The sequence below is a fragment of the Penicillium chermesinum genome (genome assembly GCF_028974085.1).
Source record: "Penicillium chermesinum strain IBT 19713 chromosome Unknown utg000006l:1.0-2335141.0:1.0-2336784.0, whole genome shotgun sequence".
Taxonomy (NCBI): Eukaryota; Fungi; Ascomycota; class Eurotiomycetes; order Eurotiales; family Aspergillaceae; genus Penicillium; species Penicillium chermesinum.
In genome coordinates, this window is record NW_026695316.1 from 2,122,085 (window position 1) to 2,137,430 (window position 15,346).

Consider the following 15,346-nt stretch of genomic DNA (forward strand, 5'->3'; position numbering starts at 1 on the left):
CTAGCAGCCACTGTCTGTTTTGAGAGAGCAGAAGTAAAAAAAATAATCGGGCCACAATTAACTAGTTAAATGTGAGCCGCAAGACAAAGACGGGATGGGATGCCTGGGAGCCTGACCGCCTCTGGCGGGGATTGGCAGCTTCCGTTTCGCTCATTTATCCGCAGCTCGGGCTCGCTCATCTTTAGCAACTTCTTTGGGATTCTTCCTCCAACCTTCTTCCTCCTTTTCCATCCCCTAAAACGGCCCTCATCCTCTATACCCCAAATTCGACTACCTCCATTGTCATTCCTGTTGGGTAAACGTCCTGCACTCGTTTCCCCGCCCGGTTTGACTCGTCGATAAACCCGCCGATACTTTATTCGCTGCCGACTTGGACTCAGTTCAACGAGACAGCTTTGAAGAAGTTCCTATCATCGACCAAGCATCAGCTTTCTTGTTTATGAAGGCTACTCGTGTTCCACACGTCGTGGATTCCTAAACTCATAGTGACGCAGACTTCAGCGAGGCAGCAGACGAGGTTCGAAAAACGTCATAGGGCTTTTCTCGCGCTTTCTCCGCGACCCGGTCTCACGACCAGGCGGGCTTTCACCCCCCACCGCACTTCCCCTTCTAGGAGGTCTTTCTCCTGGACGTCTTTGAAGTTCCTCATGATCGGCTGCCTGCCTGATCGTCACCATGGGGAGAATTAAGAAGGCGGCAACGCAGAAGCATGAGGCTACAGTCGTAAGTTTAGCCCGGGACCCATTTTATATGCGAGGATCATGGCTAAAAATTTTTTTTTTCTATCATAAGTCTCCTTTTCTTGCAGATTTCATAGCGAGCGCGATCAATCTTCCCGTCCCCGAGCTTCCTGCTCATCTCCGCACATTCCCAAGGCAATGGCCGTTCCCCCGGGGTGATCTGTACCACTGGATCAAGGTCTTGGACCGGTTCGATGGAATCTTGGCAGCTGTGATCGATGAGTATTTCCTCAGCATTGGGCCTCAGACACGATCCTTCGGCAGGAAGGTTTTGCAAGACGCATATGCCGCACATGATGCCACGAAGACGCCTGAAGAAAACGACGCGAGACTAGATTCTCTAGGCTATAGCATTGAAGGTGACCGAGAGCTGGTGGAAGCACTGCTTGAATTCTCCCGGCTCCTGCTGGAAAAGTGTGGAAACCGGAGTCTCTACAGCAGCAGTGATCGGCTAGGAGACTTCCTGAACACCACTTCCCTCTCGCTCCTTCAATCTACTCTACGGCTGTCCCTGTGTCTCGCTCAGAGATATCATTCTCGCCAGCGGGGCTCTCATCAGCAGACTGCGTTGGCAGCACACTATAACATCGACTTGGAAAAGCTACAGAAAATCGCGGCACCATTCCCTCGTCCTTTCAACCCCACCGCTTCCCCTTCGATTCCCACTAAAGGCAAGGAAAAATCTACTCAGACTAAGCTCAACGCCAATGAACTAGTGTCTTTGGTACGCGACCAGGATGGCTGGGAAGAATGGGGCCATGTTCGTGTGCTTTACTACCCTTCTGGAAATTCCGACAGAACGCGAACCAATTCAGAGATTGGTCAATCCGAAAACTCCCCCGCTACCCCCACACCGCTGAGGCGAAGTGCGACACAACCAACTCCCCGCCTAAGTCGAGGCTCCAATGTGGATGACACCCCTGTTGGAAACACTCCAAACACAGGCGGCAAGGCTGAGGAGGTCTCACGTAGTGGAAAGATCCTAGATCTCCCCGTCTCCAAACTATCATCTGCCAAAGTGGAAGACATACTGGCCACCCACTTACCCCACTTGCCATTGGATTCTAAATACGAGCTCCTTCACAAGATCCGTGTTGCTCGGGCTTTAGCTGGATCGGCTTCTACTCGTGAACAGATCCTCGCCATTCGGATTCTGGCGGCAACGAACCTGGCTTACGTTCACACGGAGTCAACATACCAGCAGAAGATTCTGCAATATGATATGGAACTGCCAAAGCGCCTCCAGTTGACTTTTCAACTCGCGGAGTTGGTTCACCTTGGAGCAAGTGATGACATCAAGGTGTCACGAACATTGCAGACCTTGGCAATTCAAGCTCTTGATGCCCTAGCAAAGCACAAATCCCGCGCTAACGATGTTTGCGCCGCCCTGAGTGTCAATGTCAACCACGGAGTTCTCATGTTCCTCACTCGCAAGGTGGTGAACGAGCTGGGTGCCGAAGATGACGGAACTGACAATCCATATCATGATGAGTGGCGAGATGCACTGCTTGCCCTTCTGCGGACCCTACCAAGTTCTGGCTTGCGTACGCCTGATACTCTTGTCGCAGCCGGATTGATCCCCATGTTCGTTGATATCCTTAATCTAAGAACGCAGAAGGCTCGTCGAGTGTATTCTCGGATCATGGAGTTTCTTGATACCTTCGTGCATGCTGTCCGGGACGCTCTAGGAACTTTGACAGCTGCGAAGGGATTCGACGCAATTTCTGATCTCATAGACCACGAGACCAAAACTGCATTTGAGAGTGTCCAACGTGGAGAAGGCTTCCCCGCCAAGTACAAGTATCCCACAATTGATTACCAGATACCGTATTTCCAGCAACAAACTCTTCGATGGATGTTCCGCTTCGTCAACCATATCATGACGCACAATGGCGGTGGCTTTGACCGTGTTCTGAGGAACTTGATTGACTCGCCTCAAATTCTCACCTCACTGCGCTTGGTGTTCGAGAATGTCCGAGTCTTTGGCTCGCACGTTTGGAGTAATGCTGTCAACATCCTCAGCAGCTTTATTCACAACGAGCCCACGAGCTATGCTGTCATCGCTGAAGCCGGTCTGAGCCGCAGCCTTCTTGCTGCTGTTATGGGCCGTGAGTTGAATGCTGAGGAGAAGCCACCCGCTGTCGAGCCAGAGGATGCTGATCCTGAACCCGAGAGCGAACAACTGACCCAAGGGGCATCTACAGAAGTCGCTTCTAGCCATGCTCCCAAAAAAGAGTATGTCATGGCTCGCCCGCAGGGTACGCCGCTTGCACAAGGTATTATCCCTGCTATCGAGGCTTTGGCATGTATTCCAGGTGCATTTGGCGCGATCTGCCTGAATTCCTCCGGTTTAGATCTTTTCCAGTCCTCTGACGCGCTGGAGAGCTTTTTCGAGATTTTCGAGAGCCCCGAACATGTGAAGTGCTTGAAGGATGACCCAAACCTCGTCCGCCAGCTGGGCACTGCGTTTGACGAACTTATTCGTCACCATCCAGCCCTCAAGTCATCGATCATGTCTGCTGTCATCGTTATGGTTGCGCGTGTCAACCTCCTCGCCAGGGTGAAGACGTGGAAATATGGACTGGGCACAAAGCTCTGGAAAACAGGGCCAATGGAGAATCCTTCTCTCTCCGGGGACATTTCCTCCCTGTTCCGTGCCATTGGAGCCCCTCTCGATGGCTCGGTGGAAGATCCAGCAGTCATTGGAGTTCCTCCGCTCAACCCTGACCGAAACCGTCGTCTTCTCCCGAATGGTACAACACTTGTTTTGGGTGACCTGAATGATCTTCTTCCTTCGAATGAAAAAGTCAGCATCGAAGACGTGGATGAAAATGGCCTCACAGTGGCAGATTACCTTTTCCCTGCCATGCGTTTCCTTGGCGCACTTTTTGAGAACCAACCAAACTGCAGCTCATTCATCGAGGCCGGTGCTGCTGAGTTAGTTCTTGACTACGCCACGATCCCTAGCCTTCCATACGACTTCCATGGATCAGATGCAAACCAGGAGCTTACGGTTCTCGTGCATATGCTTGCTGAAACGAAGCCACATCTCATTATCCCTTCCCTGGTGCATCGAGCTCAAACAGCAGTAGACAACCTATCAACTTTCTGGAACGCTCCTTCTGAAACAGGTTTCTTCACTCCCCTTTCTAAACCGATTGATTCAGGGGACTCGGTTGCTGCGAACTCGGAGGCTGTTGCACATGGGACGTTCTATGCTAGACATCTCAATGCAGCCCTCATCCTCACCGATATCCTCCGTGAGGTTTATGCTTTGCCTTTGTATCAGACGCGCCCCATGCAGGTAGCCTCGGCATTTGGCCAAGTCAACCTTGCCGACAAATACTGTGCCTTGGTCTCTACGCTTGGAAAGCTTTATTCTGCCTGTGTATGGGAGTCAATCGCGAACGAACTCAGTGTTCCCGATCTATGGTCACATGCTAAGAATACGGCTGGTGGCAAACCTGGCGCTGAAAAGCTTGAGAGTTTCCTTGGGCTCACCAATTCAGAGGGCGCCACGGACCCTGCAGACGCCTCCCAGCAGGGTGGCTCTGTTCCAGCAAACAAGGAGTCCAAGCCAGCAGCGAGTGATTCGGAAATCACCAAGAACAAGATTGATGAAGAGAGCTCGGCCTTCAAGAATGTGGAAACTCTTCGCTATCTCCTGAGTACTCTTCCGCAATCCATTACTGGATTTTTCCACAATCTGGGGCTTGGCCTGGTCAACAAGCGCCGCGGTGACCACTACGTAAAGGGCAAACAGAGTGCCAATTTGGTTGCAGATGCGATCGCGGAGTCCGTTCTCCACGGGCTTGAGCTTGCCGCGCCCAGCAACAACTCCAGCGTCAAGGCTCGATCTGCATATCTCATCATCATTCTGTCATCTTTCTCCGGCTTACTGTACGAGGTGGGCGGTGATCGCCCGCAGTCGAATTATCTGACTTTGGTTCTCCTTGCATTCAAGCGTAAAAACGGCCTCAAGGTCCTGAAAAATATTTGCGAGGTCTTCATGAACGAAGTCAAAGCACTTAAGCCACACGAGAAAGGCGCCGATACCGAGAAAGAAGTGGTTGACCGAATTGCCTCTGCCCAGGGTGGCATTAAGATCATTCTTGCCATATTTGCAGAGCTCGTTGCCGGTAAGAGCATTGTGGAATCTACACAGACACAGGCTATTAGCACCCATGAACGCGATCGCGACCGCCCTGATTATTTCCAGGCTGGCCAGTTCCTTGTGGATCTTCGCATGGAGATTTTGCCCATGGCTCAAGAAATGTGGAACTCTGATTTTGCAACCCAGTCGCAAAGTCCCATCGTCAAGTTCCTAGTTGATATTCTCCGATCATCTTTGGATGGTGAATATGAAACTGGCGCTCTCACGAGAGCAGATACACCACCAGCTTTGACTGAAGCGCCTAAAAAGACATTCGTGATTCACAAGGAGCGGGCGCAAACTCTCATTGAGAAGGGATATGAGGATGCCGACTTAAACCAAGAGGCTCTTTATCGCTGTCATAACTCTTTGAGCCAGGCCGAGGAATATTGCGGAGCCCAGAAATGCCTCCTTCCCCGCCGAGACTTCCTCCTAGTTCAAGTGATATCTCAACTGGACCCCCAGATGTCGCCTCTGGTGGAGATGGGCTTGAAGATACGCCCTCTGGAGATGCGCCTTCATTCCACAGTGGGAACCTTCTGGAACGCTCTGCTCTCGCCATGCTCCTTGCACAGGCAACAGGACGTCCAGTGGACGAGACTATGCCACCAGGCACAGCGGAAGATGGAGAGGACGTTGTGCCAATGCGTGATGGGCTTGCTAGAGCTCTTGCGGATGTTCAGGATGATAGTGACGACATTTTCAGCCCCCAGCGTACTGAGCGGACTGGGCACCCTCGCCAGGATCGCCCCCAGTCTCATTCTGCATCAGAGCCTACAAGTCAGCCTCAAGAGCTTGTGCGCCGGCGCCAAGTGGTCACTATTGAAGATCTTGATGCTGAACGCGAGAAGGTCCGATCTAATCTCATTGAGCGCTGTCTCGATGTTCTCAATGTTCATCATGACGTGTCCTTCGAGCTTGCAGACCTAATCTCATCTGCAATCAAGAAGCACCGCGAGCCAGAAAGCTTCCGCCGAGACATTGGCGAGACTCTTGTTCAGTCACTCGTTTCTCTGCAAATGGAGAATCTTCAAACTGCTGGTAAAAAGGTGGCCGCTTATGCCCATATTCTGGCTCTTGTTCTGCAAGACCGTGAAATGTACAGTGCAACACTCGAAGAGCTCAAGGACTGTTTCTCGACTTTTCTTGGCTTTATCAAGCTTCCCGCCCCTGAGAAGCCCGCCGAGGAAAACTTCCCATGGGTTGGACATGTGTTGCTCATTCTAGAGAAACTTCTTTCTGATGACTGTCAGCCTCCTCAAATCAACTGGTCGGTTCAGAACCTCGAGGATCCCTCGTCGGGAGAGGAACCTGCATCACTTCAGGAGCCTCTTGTTTCTCTAGATGAGAAAACTGAACTCTTTGAAGCTCTTGTTGAGATTCTCCCTCGTGTGGGCAAAGATGGTACCCTTGCACTTTCTATTTGCCGTGTTCTGGTCATCTTGACCAGGAATCGCAACATCGCGGCTCGTTTCGGCGAGAAGCGAAAACTTCAGCGGCTCTTTGTTATGGTCAAGCAACTTGCGAGCGCTACCAACGACAAACTCCAGAGCAGTTTCATGTTGATCTTACGTCATATCGTTGAGGACGAAGCTACGATCCGCCAGATCATGCGGAGCGAGATAGTATCGAACTTTGAAAACAAATCCTCCCGCCAGATTGACACCACTGGATACGTACGGCAAATGTACCATCTCGTTTTACGCGCGCCTGAGATCTTCGTGGAAGTCACAAATGAAAAGGTCAAGCTTCTACGACATGATACTCACCAGCGCCCGCAGGTTCTCGTTCTGAAGGGTGAAAAGTCGCAAAATGCTGGTGAGGCGGAAGAAGAAACCAAAGTCGAGAAATCTCCTGGCGAGGGATCAAGCTCCGAGGAAAAAGAAAAGGGCCAGGCCAAGACTGGCGAACTCAGGGCTCCCATTGTCGAAAACCCCGATGGTGTCATTCATTATCTATTGTCAGAGCTTCTCTCCTACAAAGATGTTGATGACAAGGAACCACCTACCGAGCCTGGCGACTACTCCTCCTCAGACCAGCCTGACGGCCAAACTGACGTGGAAATGTCTGTTGATGAGCCTACGCCTTCCATCACCAGCAGCTCAGAGGCTGTTCCTAATCGGAACTCGACCAAGAAGGGTGAGAAGCCGCCATTCAAGGCTGAAGATCATCCCATCTACATCTACCGATGCTTTCTTCTCCAATGTCTTACCGAACTTCTCTCCTCATACAACAGGACCAAGATCGAGTTCATCAACTTCTCACGCAAGGCCGACCCCCTTGCTACAACACCTTCCAAGCCGCGGTCGGGTGTCCTCAATTACCTTTTGAATGTCCTTGTCCCTGTTGGGACAATGGAGCACGACGAGTCTCTCGCATTCAAGAAACGGAGCATCACTTCAAACTGGACCATGCAGGTTCTTGTGGCTCTTTGCAATAAAACCGGCGAGCATGGTGGTCTTGGAAGACGCCGTGGTGCCGACACCAAGAGCAGCGAAGAAGATGAGCCAGAGCTTGCATTTGTTCGCAAATTTGTGCTTGAACATGCCCTCAAGTGTTACAAGGACACTAACATGTCGAATGAACCTTTGGACGCCAAATATTCCAAGCTCATGTGTCTCGCCGACCTTTTCGACAAGATGCTCAGTGGCTATTCTTACACCCAGGATGTAGGCTTCCCGTCTTCGACAAGACAACTTGCCAGAACGATGTTTGAGAAGCACTTCATCCCTGCTTTGACCGCGTCCGTCGCGGACATCGATCTGAATTTCCCATCATCAAAACGCGTCATCAAATACATTCTCCGCCCCTTGAACAAACTCACTCAAACTGCCGTGCTCGTTAGCGAAACTTCCGACATCTCTACCCTTGGTGAAACAGAAGAGGATGAGATTTCGTCGGCAACCTCGGTCTCTGATTTTGAGGACGAGCGTGAAGAAACTCCTGATCTGTTCCGCCACTCTACTCTCGGTATGCTGGAACCTCGGCACGACGACGAAGAAGAATCTATGAGTGAGGGCTCTGAAGACGAAGACGAGGATATGTACGATGATGACGGCTATGATGATGAAATGGAATACGACGAAGAAATTGAGGATGATGGAGAAGTTGTCAGCGACGAAGACGTGGACGAGCGCCACGGCTCCATCGGCCCAATTGAAGGTCTCCCTGGTGATGCCGTAGAAGTCATCATTGACGACGACGATGACGACGAGGAGGACGATGAAGATGACGAGGACGACGAAGATGACCAGTCCGACATGGAAGATGACGAGATCTATGCCGGGGAGATCACGGGCGATCATGACAACGAGAGCCTGGGTGAAGATGAAGAAGACGAATGGGAGAGCGAAGATATGACCGAAGATGAGGAAGATACTGAAATGATGCATCAATTTGAAGATGAATTGGCCGACATTCGCCAATCCACCCGCAACATTGAAGGCCGCCATATGGATGATATTTTCCGAGCGTTGAACGATGCCACTGGTGGAGTCAATGATATCCACCGTGGTGGTCTTGGGGGTGATATCCACGACGAGATCCTTGACGAGCTTAACGAGGACGGAGGTAAGATAACCTTCTCCACCACTGCTTTGAGCTCACTGCTAAAACCTATGGCGTAGAAGAAGACGATGAAATCGATGAACTCGAAGAAGAGGTCGATGATTACGATGATTATGATCCGGAGCACGACTCGGAGGGTGAAATGGATGGTATCAACCCCTCTCGGACTCGCTACTTAGACTACCCACCTACTCACAATCATTTTATAGAAGAAGACCTCCTAGAGCCCTGGGGCTGGGAAGGCGATGAAGGCCCACCACCCCGTTCCCACCACCATCATCGCCGGTTCCGCGGTGGTGCACCACCAGCATGGGCTACCGTTACTGAAATCATGCCACCTGGCCGTGGTGGTGGTCTTGTCCCCATCCAACCCTACCCTCGCGTGCACAGAGGCCAGCTTGCTAACCGAAACAACGACGACGGAACTAATCCCCTCCTTTTGCGGAACGACCGTGCTGTTGATACTTCGAGCCATCGCCTTGGCCCCGTTGGCGGTGATCCTTTCAGCGCCGAATGGGGTCAGGCCGATGGCGGCAGTCGAATGCTTGCCGTGGACAGTCCTATGAGCTTCATGAATGCTATTATGCAAGCCATCGGCGGACAAGTGACCCCCGGCTTTGGAGTTGTCAGTCGCCCAGACGGAATTCATGTCCATGTTGATCGTCGTGCGCTCCCACACAGCCGTTTCCAAGACATGTTCGGTTCTCTAGCTCGTGGCAACTTACCACCTTCGCGAGGCAGCCGCGATGACCCTCACAACGCTGTTAAATTTTCCATGTCTACAACTCGATCTCGGTGGCAAGAAGAAGCTCGCATCTTGTACAGCAGTTCTTACGTTGAGAAGACACAGCGGGTGGTCAACTCTCTCCTGAAGATTCTAATTCCACCTGCCATTGAAGAAGAGAAGCAGCGCCAAAAGATCCAGGCTGAAGAACGCAAACGCCAGCAAGAAGAGCAACAGGAAAGAGAGCGCAAAGAGCGTGCCGCTCGTGAAGAAGAAGAACGTGAGCGTAAGCGCAAGGAGGAAGAAGATAATGCTCGAATCCAGGCCGAAAGGGAACAGCAAGAGGCCGAACGTCTCGCTGCCGGCATTGACGAACCCATGGAAGATGTTCAGTCGACCGGTAATGCCAACCCGGAAGAAGGGTCATCTGCCCAGCCAGCGGAAGCCGAGCCTGTTGAACGGGTTTTCACTACCATTCGGGGTCGTCAACTGGACATTACCGGACTGGAGATTGATTCTGAATACTTGGAGGCCCTGCCAGAGGAGCTTCGTGAGGAGGTGATCATGCAACAACTCGCTGAACAGCGATCTCAAGCCGCTGCTGCGGGCGAGGAACCCACTGAAATAAACCCGGAGTTCCTCGAAGCCTTGCCAGCAGAGATCCGTGAGGAATTGCTCCAGCAGGAAGCTGCGGACCGGCGCCGTCGCGAGCGTGAGACTGCTCGCCGCCAAGCTACAACCAGCGGTGCCCCACGTGCTGAGGATATGGATGCAGCAAGCTTCCTGGCCACACTGGACCCTTCGCTCCGTCAAGCCGTCCTCGCCGATCAGCCAGAGGAAGTTCTTGCTTCTTTGGGTCCTGAATACATATCTGAGGCTCGAGCTCTAGGTGGAGCTCGACGCATTGCTCAATTCCCAGATCATATCCCTGGAATCGATTCTCGCTTACATAGAAACGAGCCAGCGACTGGGGACCATGAGCCGAAGAAGTCTCAGCGCCGCCAGATCGTGCAAATGCTCGACAAAGCAGGTGTCGCGACACTCCTACGTTTGATGTTCATGCATCTTCAAGGAAACGCCCGTCATCAACTGAACGATATCCTCCACAACGTCTGCGAGAATCGTCAGAACAGAGGCGAGGTTATTAGTCTACTCTTGTCTGTCTTGCAGGACGGCAGCGTGGACTCCTCCGCTATTGAGCGTAGCTTCTCCCACTTGTCACTTCGTGCTAAAGCTCCCGGCGCTCAGAAGACCCCACAGTCTGTTAAGCGCAGTCTGAGTCTTCAAACATCATCCAGTATTAGCAATGATGTGACGCCGATCATGGTTGTACAGCAGTGTCTCAGCACTCTTTCTTTCTTGTCACAGTTCAATCCTCATATTGCCTGGTTCTTCTTGACTGAGCATGACTCCGCCTCGTCTCTGAAAATCAAGGCATTCCGCAAGGGCAAGGGCAAAGAGACCCGAGCTAACAAATTTGCCTTGAATGCTCTCCTCTCTCTCCTTGATAGAAAATTGATCATGGACAGCCCTAACTGCATGGAGCAGCTCTCCAGTCTACTCAGCAGTATCACGCAGCCACTGACCGTGCTCCTTCGCCGTGAGAAGGAGCGACAAGAAGAGGAAAGCAAGGGCAAAAAGCCTGAAGGTACTCAATCCGACGACCAAGCCCCCGCGCCTGAGGCCACTGAGCCTAGCGAAACAACCACAGACACTACCATGACCGATGCTCCGGTGCCCACTGTTGAGGGATCTGACGAGCAAGTAACCGCTGAGGGTGGTTCGCAGACAAAGCAGGCCAATGACTCCGAACGGCCTGCCGAAGAAGAGAAACGCAAGCGACGCTCCCTCGAGCCTCCAGTTGTCCCGGACCACAATTTCCGCCTGGTTGTCCAAATACTTGCTGCTCGCGAGTGCAATGGAAAGACATTCCGTGATACTCTTTCTACCATCAACAACCTTTCTGCCATTCCCGGAGCTCGGGATGTGATTGGCACCGAACTTGTGAGCCAGGCCCAGAGCTTGAGCGACATCATCCTTGGCGACCTTGAGGAACTTCTTCCTCATATCCATCAATCAAAGACTGGCACCGACATGCAAGGTCTAGCCTTGTCTAAGTTCTCTCCCGCCAGTTCTGATCAAGCGAAACTACTCCGTGTTCTCACTGCTCTGGACTATCTCTTCGACCCTACTCGTGTTGATAAGTCTAAGGGCAGCGAGCCTGAATCCGCGCCTAAGGAGGACGTCCTCAAGAAGCTGTATGAGAGTGCTACTTTTGGCCCTCTCTGGACCAAGCTGAGTGACTGCCTAACGGTAATCCGCCAGAAGGAAAATATGCTCAATGTCGCCACTATTCTTCTGCCACTTATCGAAGCACTGATGGTCGTCTGCAAGAACACCACTCTCAAGGACCAGCCGCTCTCTCGCAACAGCCGTGAGCTTTCTGTCAACAGCAGCGCCCCAGGTGATCCCGGTGTTAGCATGGAGAACCTCTTTTTCAAATTCACTGAGGAACACCGCAAGATCCTCAACGAACTTGTTCGCCAGAATCCTCGTTTGATGAGTGGTACATTCTCGCTCCTTGTCAAGAACCCCAAGGTTTTGGAGTTTGATAACAAGCGCAATTATTTCACCCGCCGCGTTCACTCTCGTGGCGCTGAGCCCCGTCAAGCTCATCCTCCTCTCCAACTCTCTGTGCGCAGAGACCAAGTCTTCCTTGATTCATTCAAGCATCTCTATTTCAAGACTGCCGATGAACTCAAATATGGCAAACTCAATGTTCGATTCCACGGAGAAGAAGGTGTTGATGCTGGTGGCGTCACTCGTGAATGGTTCCAGGTCCTCGCTCGGGGGATGTTCAACCCCAATTACGCCTTGTTCATTCCTGTCGCCGCCGACCGCACAACGTTCCACCCTAACCGCCTCAGTGGTGTCAACTCCGAGCATTTGATGTTCTTCAAGTTCATTGGCCAAATCATCGGAAAGGCCCTCTATGAAGGCCGGGTGCTTGATTGCCACTTCAGCCGTGCTGTCTACAAGTGTATTCTCGGACGCTCGGTGTCTATTAAGGACATGGAGACTCTTGACTTAGATTACTACAAGTCTTTGCTATGGATGCTGGAAAATGATATCACCGACATTATAACAGAGACTTTCTCCATCGAGACTGAGGCTTTTGGTGAGAAGGAGGTGATCGACCTTATTCCTGATGGTCGCAACATCCCAGTCACTCAAGAGAACAAGGAAGAGTACATCCAGCGTATGGTCGAGTACCGTCTTGTGGACTCTGTCCGCGAACAGCTCGACAACTTCCTCAAAGGTATGTTTCTCCCCCCCCACCCACCACGAATCCCTTAATTTTACCAAAGTCACGACCCTAACTTACGAAATTAGGCTTCCATGAAATCATTCCACCGGATCTCATTTCCATCTTTAATGAGCAAGAGCTTGAGCTACTTATCTCCGGTTTGCCTGAGATCGACGTGGACGAGTGGAAGAACAACACCGAGTACCACAACTATTCCGCCTCGTCCCCGCAGATCCAATGGTTCTGGCGAGCTGTCCGCTCATTTGATAAGGAAGAACGAGCCAAGTTGTTGCAGTTCGTCACTGGAACCAGTAAGGTGCCTTTGAATGGCTTCAAGGAACTTGAAGGCATGAATGGCGTGAGCAAGTTCAGTATCCACCGCGACTACGGCAACAAAGATCGCCTTCCTAGCTCCCACACATGCTTCAACCGTAAGTTTCACATACCTGTCTCTGTCTACTCGACTTATGCTAACTAGTAACTGCAGAACTCGATCTTCCGGAATATGAGAGCTACGAGGATCTCCGCCAACGACTGTACACCGCCATGACTGCTGGTAGCGAGTACTTCGGCTTCGCATAGATATTCTCAGTATCCCTACGTGGTTCTCTTTTGAGTCCTTTAGCTCTCGCATTCGATGGCGTTTCTCCGGAGGTATCAGGGGACGAGAAGGAAAAGTAATGGATGAGGAAAAACAGGGATCTCACATTTCTGGTTGGAGTGCAGGCCAACTGGTTTTGTGAGCCCTTTATTGTGTACTTAGACAGACTGCTTTCTGCTTTTACGGGAATATCCATATTTATTTCAGCTTCATCTTTCCCCTAGGTATTCTCCCCCAGATGTAGACTCGATAGTGCATGAGCTATAGAAGTGGTTCCGCATTCGGAGCGGAAGGCGGTGAGTAGTCACGAGATGTGAAAAAAGTTGCGGGCGTGGGCAGCTGCGGGCGGTTCGATTCTGATTTTTCCCATTCCAGAATTAAAGCTTCAAGCTTTCTTCATTTCTCTTGGGAACCATTGCCTTGAGACACTACTCGCCTGCCATGGCCTCAAATTCCGTCAAGCTGCTGACTGGCAACAGCCACCCCGAGCTTGCCAATCTCGTGGCTGCCCGGTATGTGATGCATCTACAGGCTGCGGCTTCTAAGCTATATTATTACGGGTAACTAACCGGTTTCGCAGTCTCGGCATCGAATTAACCAAGATCATGGTGCTGCAGTACTCCAACCAGGAGACCAGTGTCACTATTGGTGAAAGTGTGCGAGACGAAGATGGTACGCAGAATGCATGAGAGAAGAGACGGTGCTCTAGAGCCCCGCTAATCTCCGTACTTCTTTAGTCTTCATCTTGCAGTCAACGCGCCCAAATGATATCAACGACGGTCTAATGGAACTTCTGATCATGATCAATGCCTGCAAAACTGCCTCCGCTCGCCGGATTACTGCCGTCATCCCTAACTTCCCATATGCTCGCCAGGACAAGAAGGATAAGAGCCGAGCTCCCATTACCGCCAAGCTCATGGCCAACATGCTGCAAACTGCCGGTTGCAACCATGTCATTACCATGGACCTGCACGCGAGCCAGATCCAGGGCTTCTTCAACGTCCCTGTTGACAACCTTTACGCCGAGCCAAGTATCCTGAGGTGGATTCGTGAGAACTTGGATGTTAGTAATTGTATCATCGTCAGTCCTGACGCTGGTGGTGCTAAGCGGTAAGTATACAAGTTTTCCCGTGCTCCTCGACTTCATGCTAGAGCACTCTCTAATACAAGGACCTTAGGGCCACTGCCATCGCCGATCGCCTAGACCTCCAATTCGCCCTGATCCACAAGGAGCGAGCCCGCCCCAACGAAGTCTCCCGCATGGTCCTCGTCGGTAACGTCCAGGACAAGATCGCCATCATCGTCGACGACATGGCCGACACCTGTGGCACCCTCGTCAAGGCTGCCGACACTGTGATGCAGCACGGCGCCAAGGAAGTCAATGCCATCGTCGTCCACGGCATTCTCTCGGGCAAGGCCATTGAGAACCTGAACAGCAGCCGTCTGAGCCGCCTGGTAGTGACCAACACGGTGCCCCACGAGGAGAAGAAGGAAGCTTGTGATAAGATTGAGACTATTGATATCAGCCCCACACTTGCGGAGGCCTGTCGCCGCACTCACAACGGCGAGTCCGTCAGCTTCCTCTTCTCCCACGCTGTTTCATAAGCCCCTGCATGCGCACATTGGGGGGCCCTGGTCGTCGTTATCGGACTCTCGGTCTACTGTTTTCCCTCCATTGTTATCTGTATCTCCTCAGCTCGTTGAGGTGGATTTGAGGAAGTAAAAAATACGATTCTTATGATCTGTTTTTGGAATTGCGATTGGGTCATTTCTTTTTCTTTTGCGTCATTTTTTCTTGGTGCCGGGCTGGTCTAGATTTCTACAGCCAGTGGCCTGGTTGGCGTGTTATGTCTGCTTTCTCCAATTGCATGTGTTCCGGATTATCACTAGATTTTTGTTGGAATCGGCCTTGGGGGCCGTCAATTTGATTATTCTTCATAGTGATTAGCATTACAACTGTAAATTCGTAACATAATTAATATCCTCATACTACTAGTATAAAGTGTTATTCTGAGTCGGGATATCCTTCACATGTTCAAGTAGCAATTCATACTTGGTCTATACAAGCACTCATGAGATATCCTAGTGGAAGTACAACACAGGTTTTGGGGGGACTTTCAGACAAAATTCCAAAGAGATTTTTTTTTTTTTGACAAATGATCTTTGTCTTAGGGAAAATAGACAAGGTTGGCTCCAGGTATCTGTCTGATGTCTGAGTTGTCCTTGACCTGCAGGATTTTTAAGTCGGGACTCG

At 51.3% G+C, this 15,346-nt stretch overlaps 2 protein-coding genes across 2 annotated transcripts; both read left to right on the plus strand.

Annotated features, from left to right (window-relative positions):
* Positions 1–675: 675 nt before the first annotated feature.
* tom1 (E3 ubiquitin-protein ligase TOM1) lies at positions 676–13,073 on the plus strand (the record flags this gene model as incomplete). The annotated part of the gene is made up of 6 exons (XM_058477909.1): positions 676–5,251; positions 5,272–8,463; positions 8,520–8,609; positions 8,670–12,503; positions 12,578–12,922; positions 12,979–13,073. The coding sequence occupies 6 exons, from the start codon at positions 676–678 to the stop codon at positions 13,071–13,073; spliced, it is 12,132 nt and encodes a 4,043-aa protein (XP_058328254.1).
* Positions 13,074–13,533: 460 nt separating this feature from the next.
* Positions 13,534–14,697, plus strand: N7468_008614 (ribose-phosphate diphosphokinase; the record flags this gene model as incomplete). Its single annotated transcript, XM_058477910.1, has 4 exons — positions 13,534–13,604; positions 13,673–13,764; positions 13,830–14,202; positions 14,271–14,697. 4 exons carry the CDS (start codon positions 13,534–13,536, stop codon positions 14,695–14,697), a joined length of 963 nt encoding a protein of 320 aa, XP_058328255.1.
* Between the last annotated feature and the right edge of the window lie 649 nt (positions 14,698–15,346).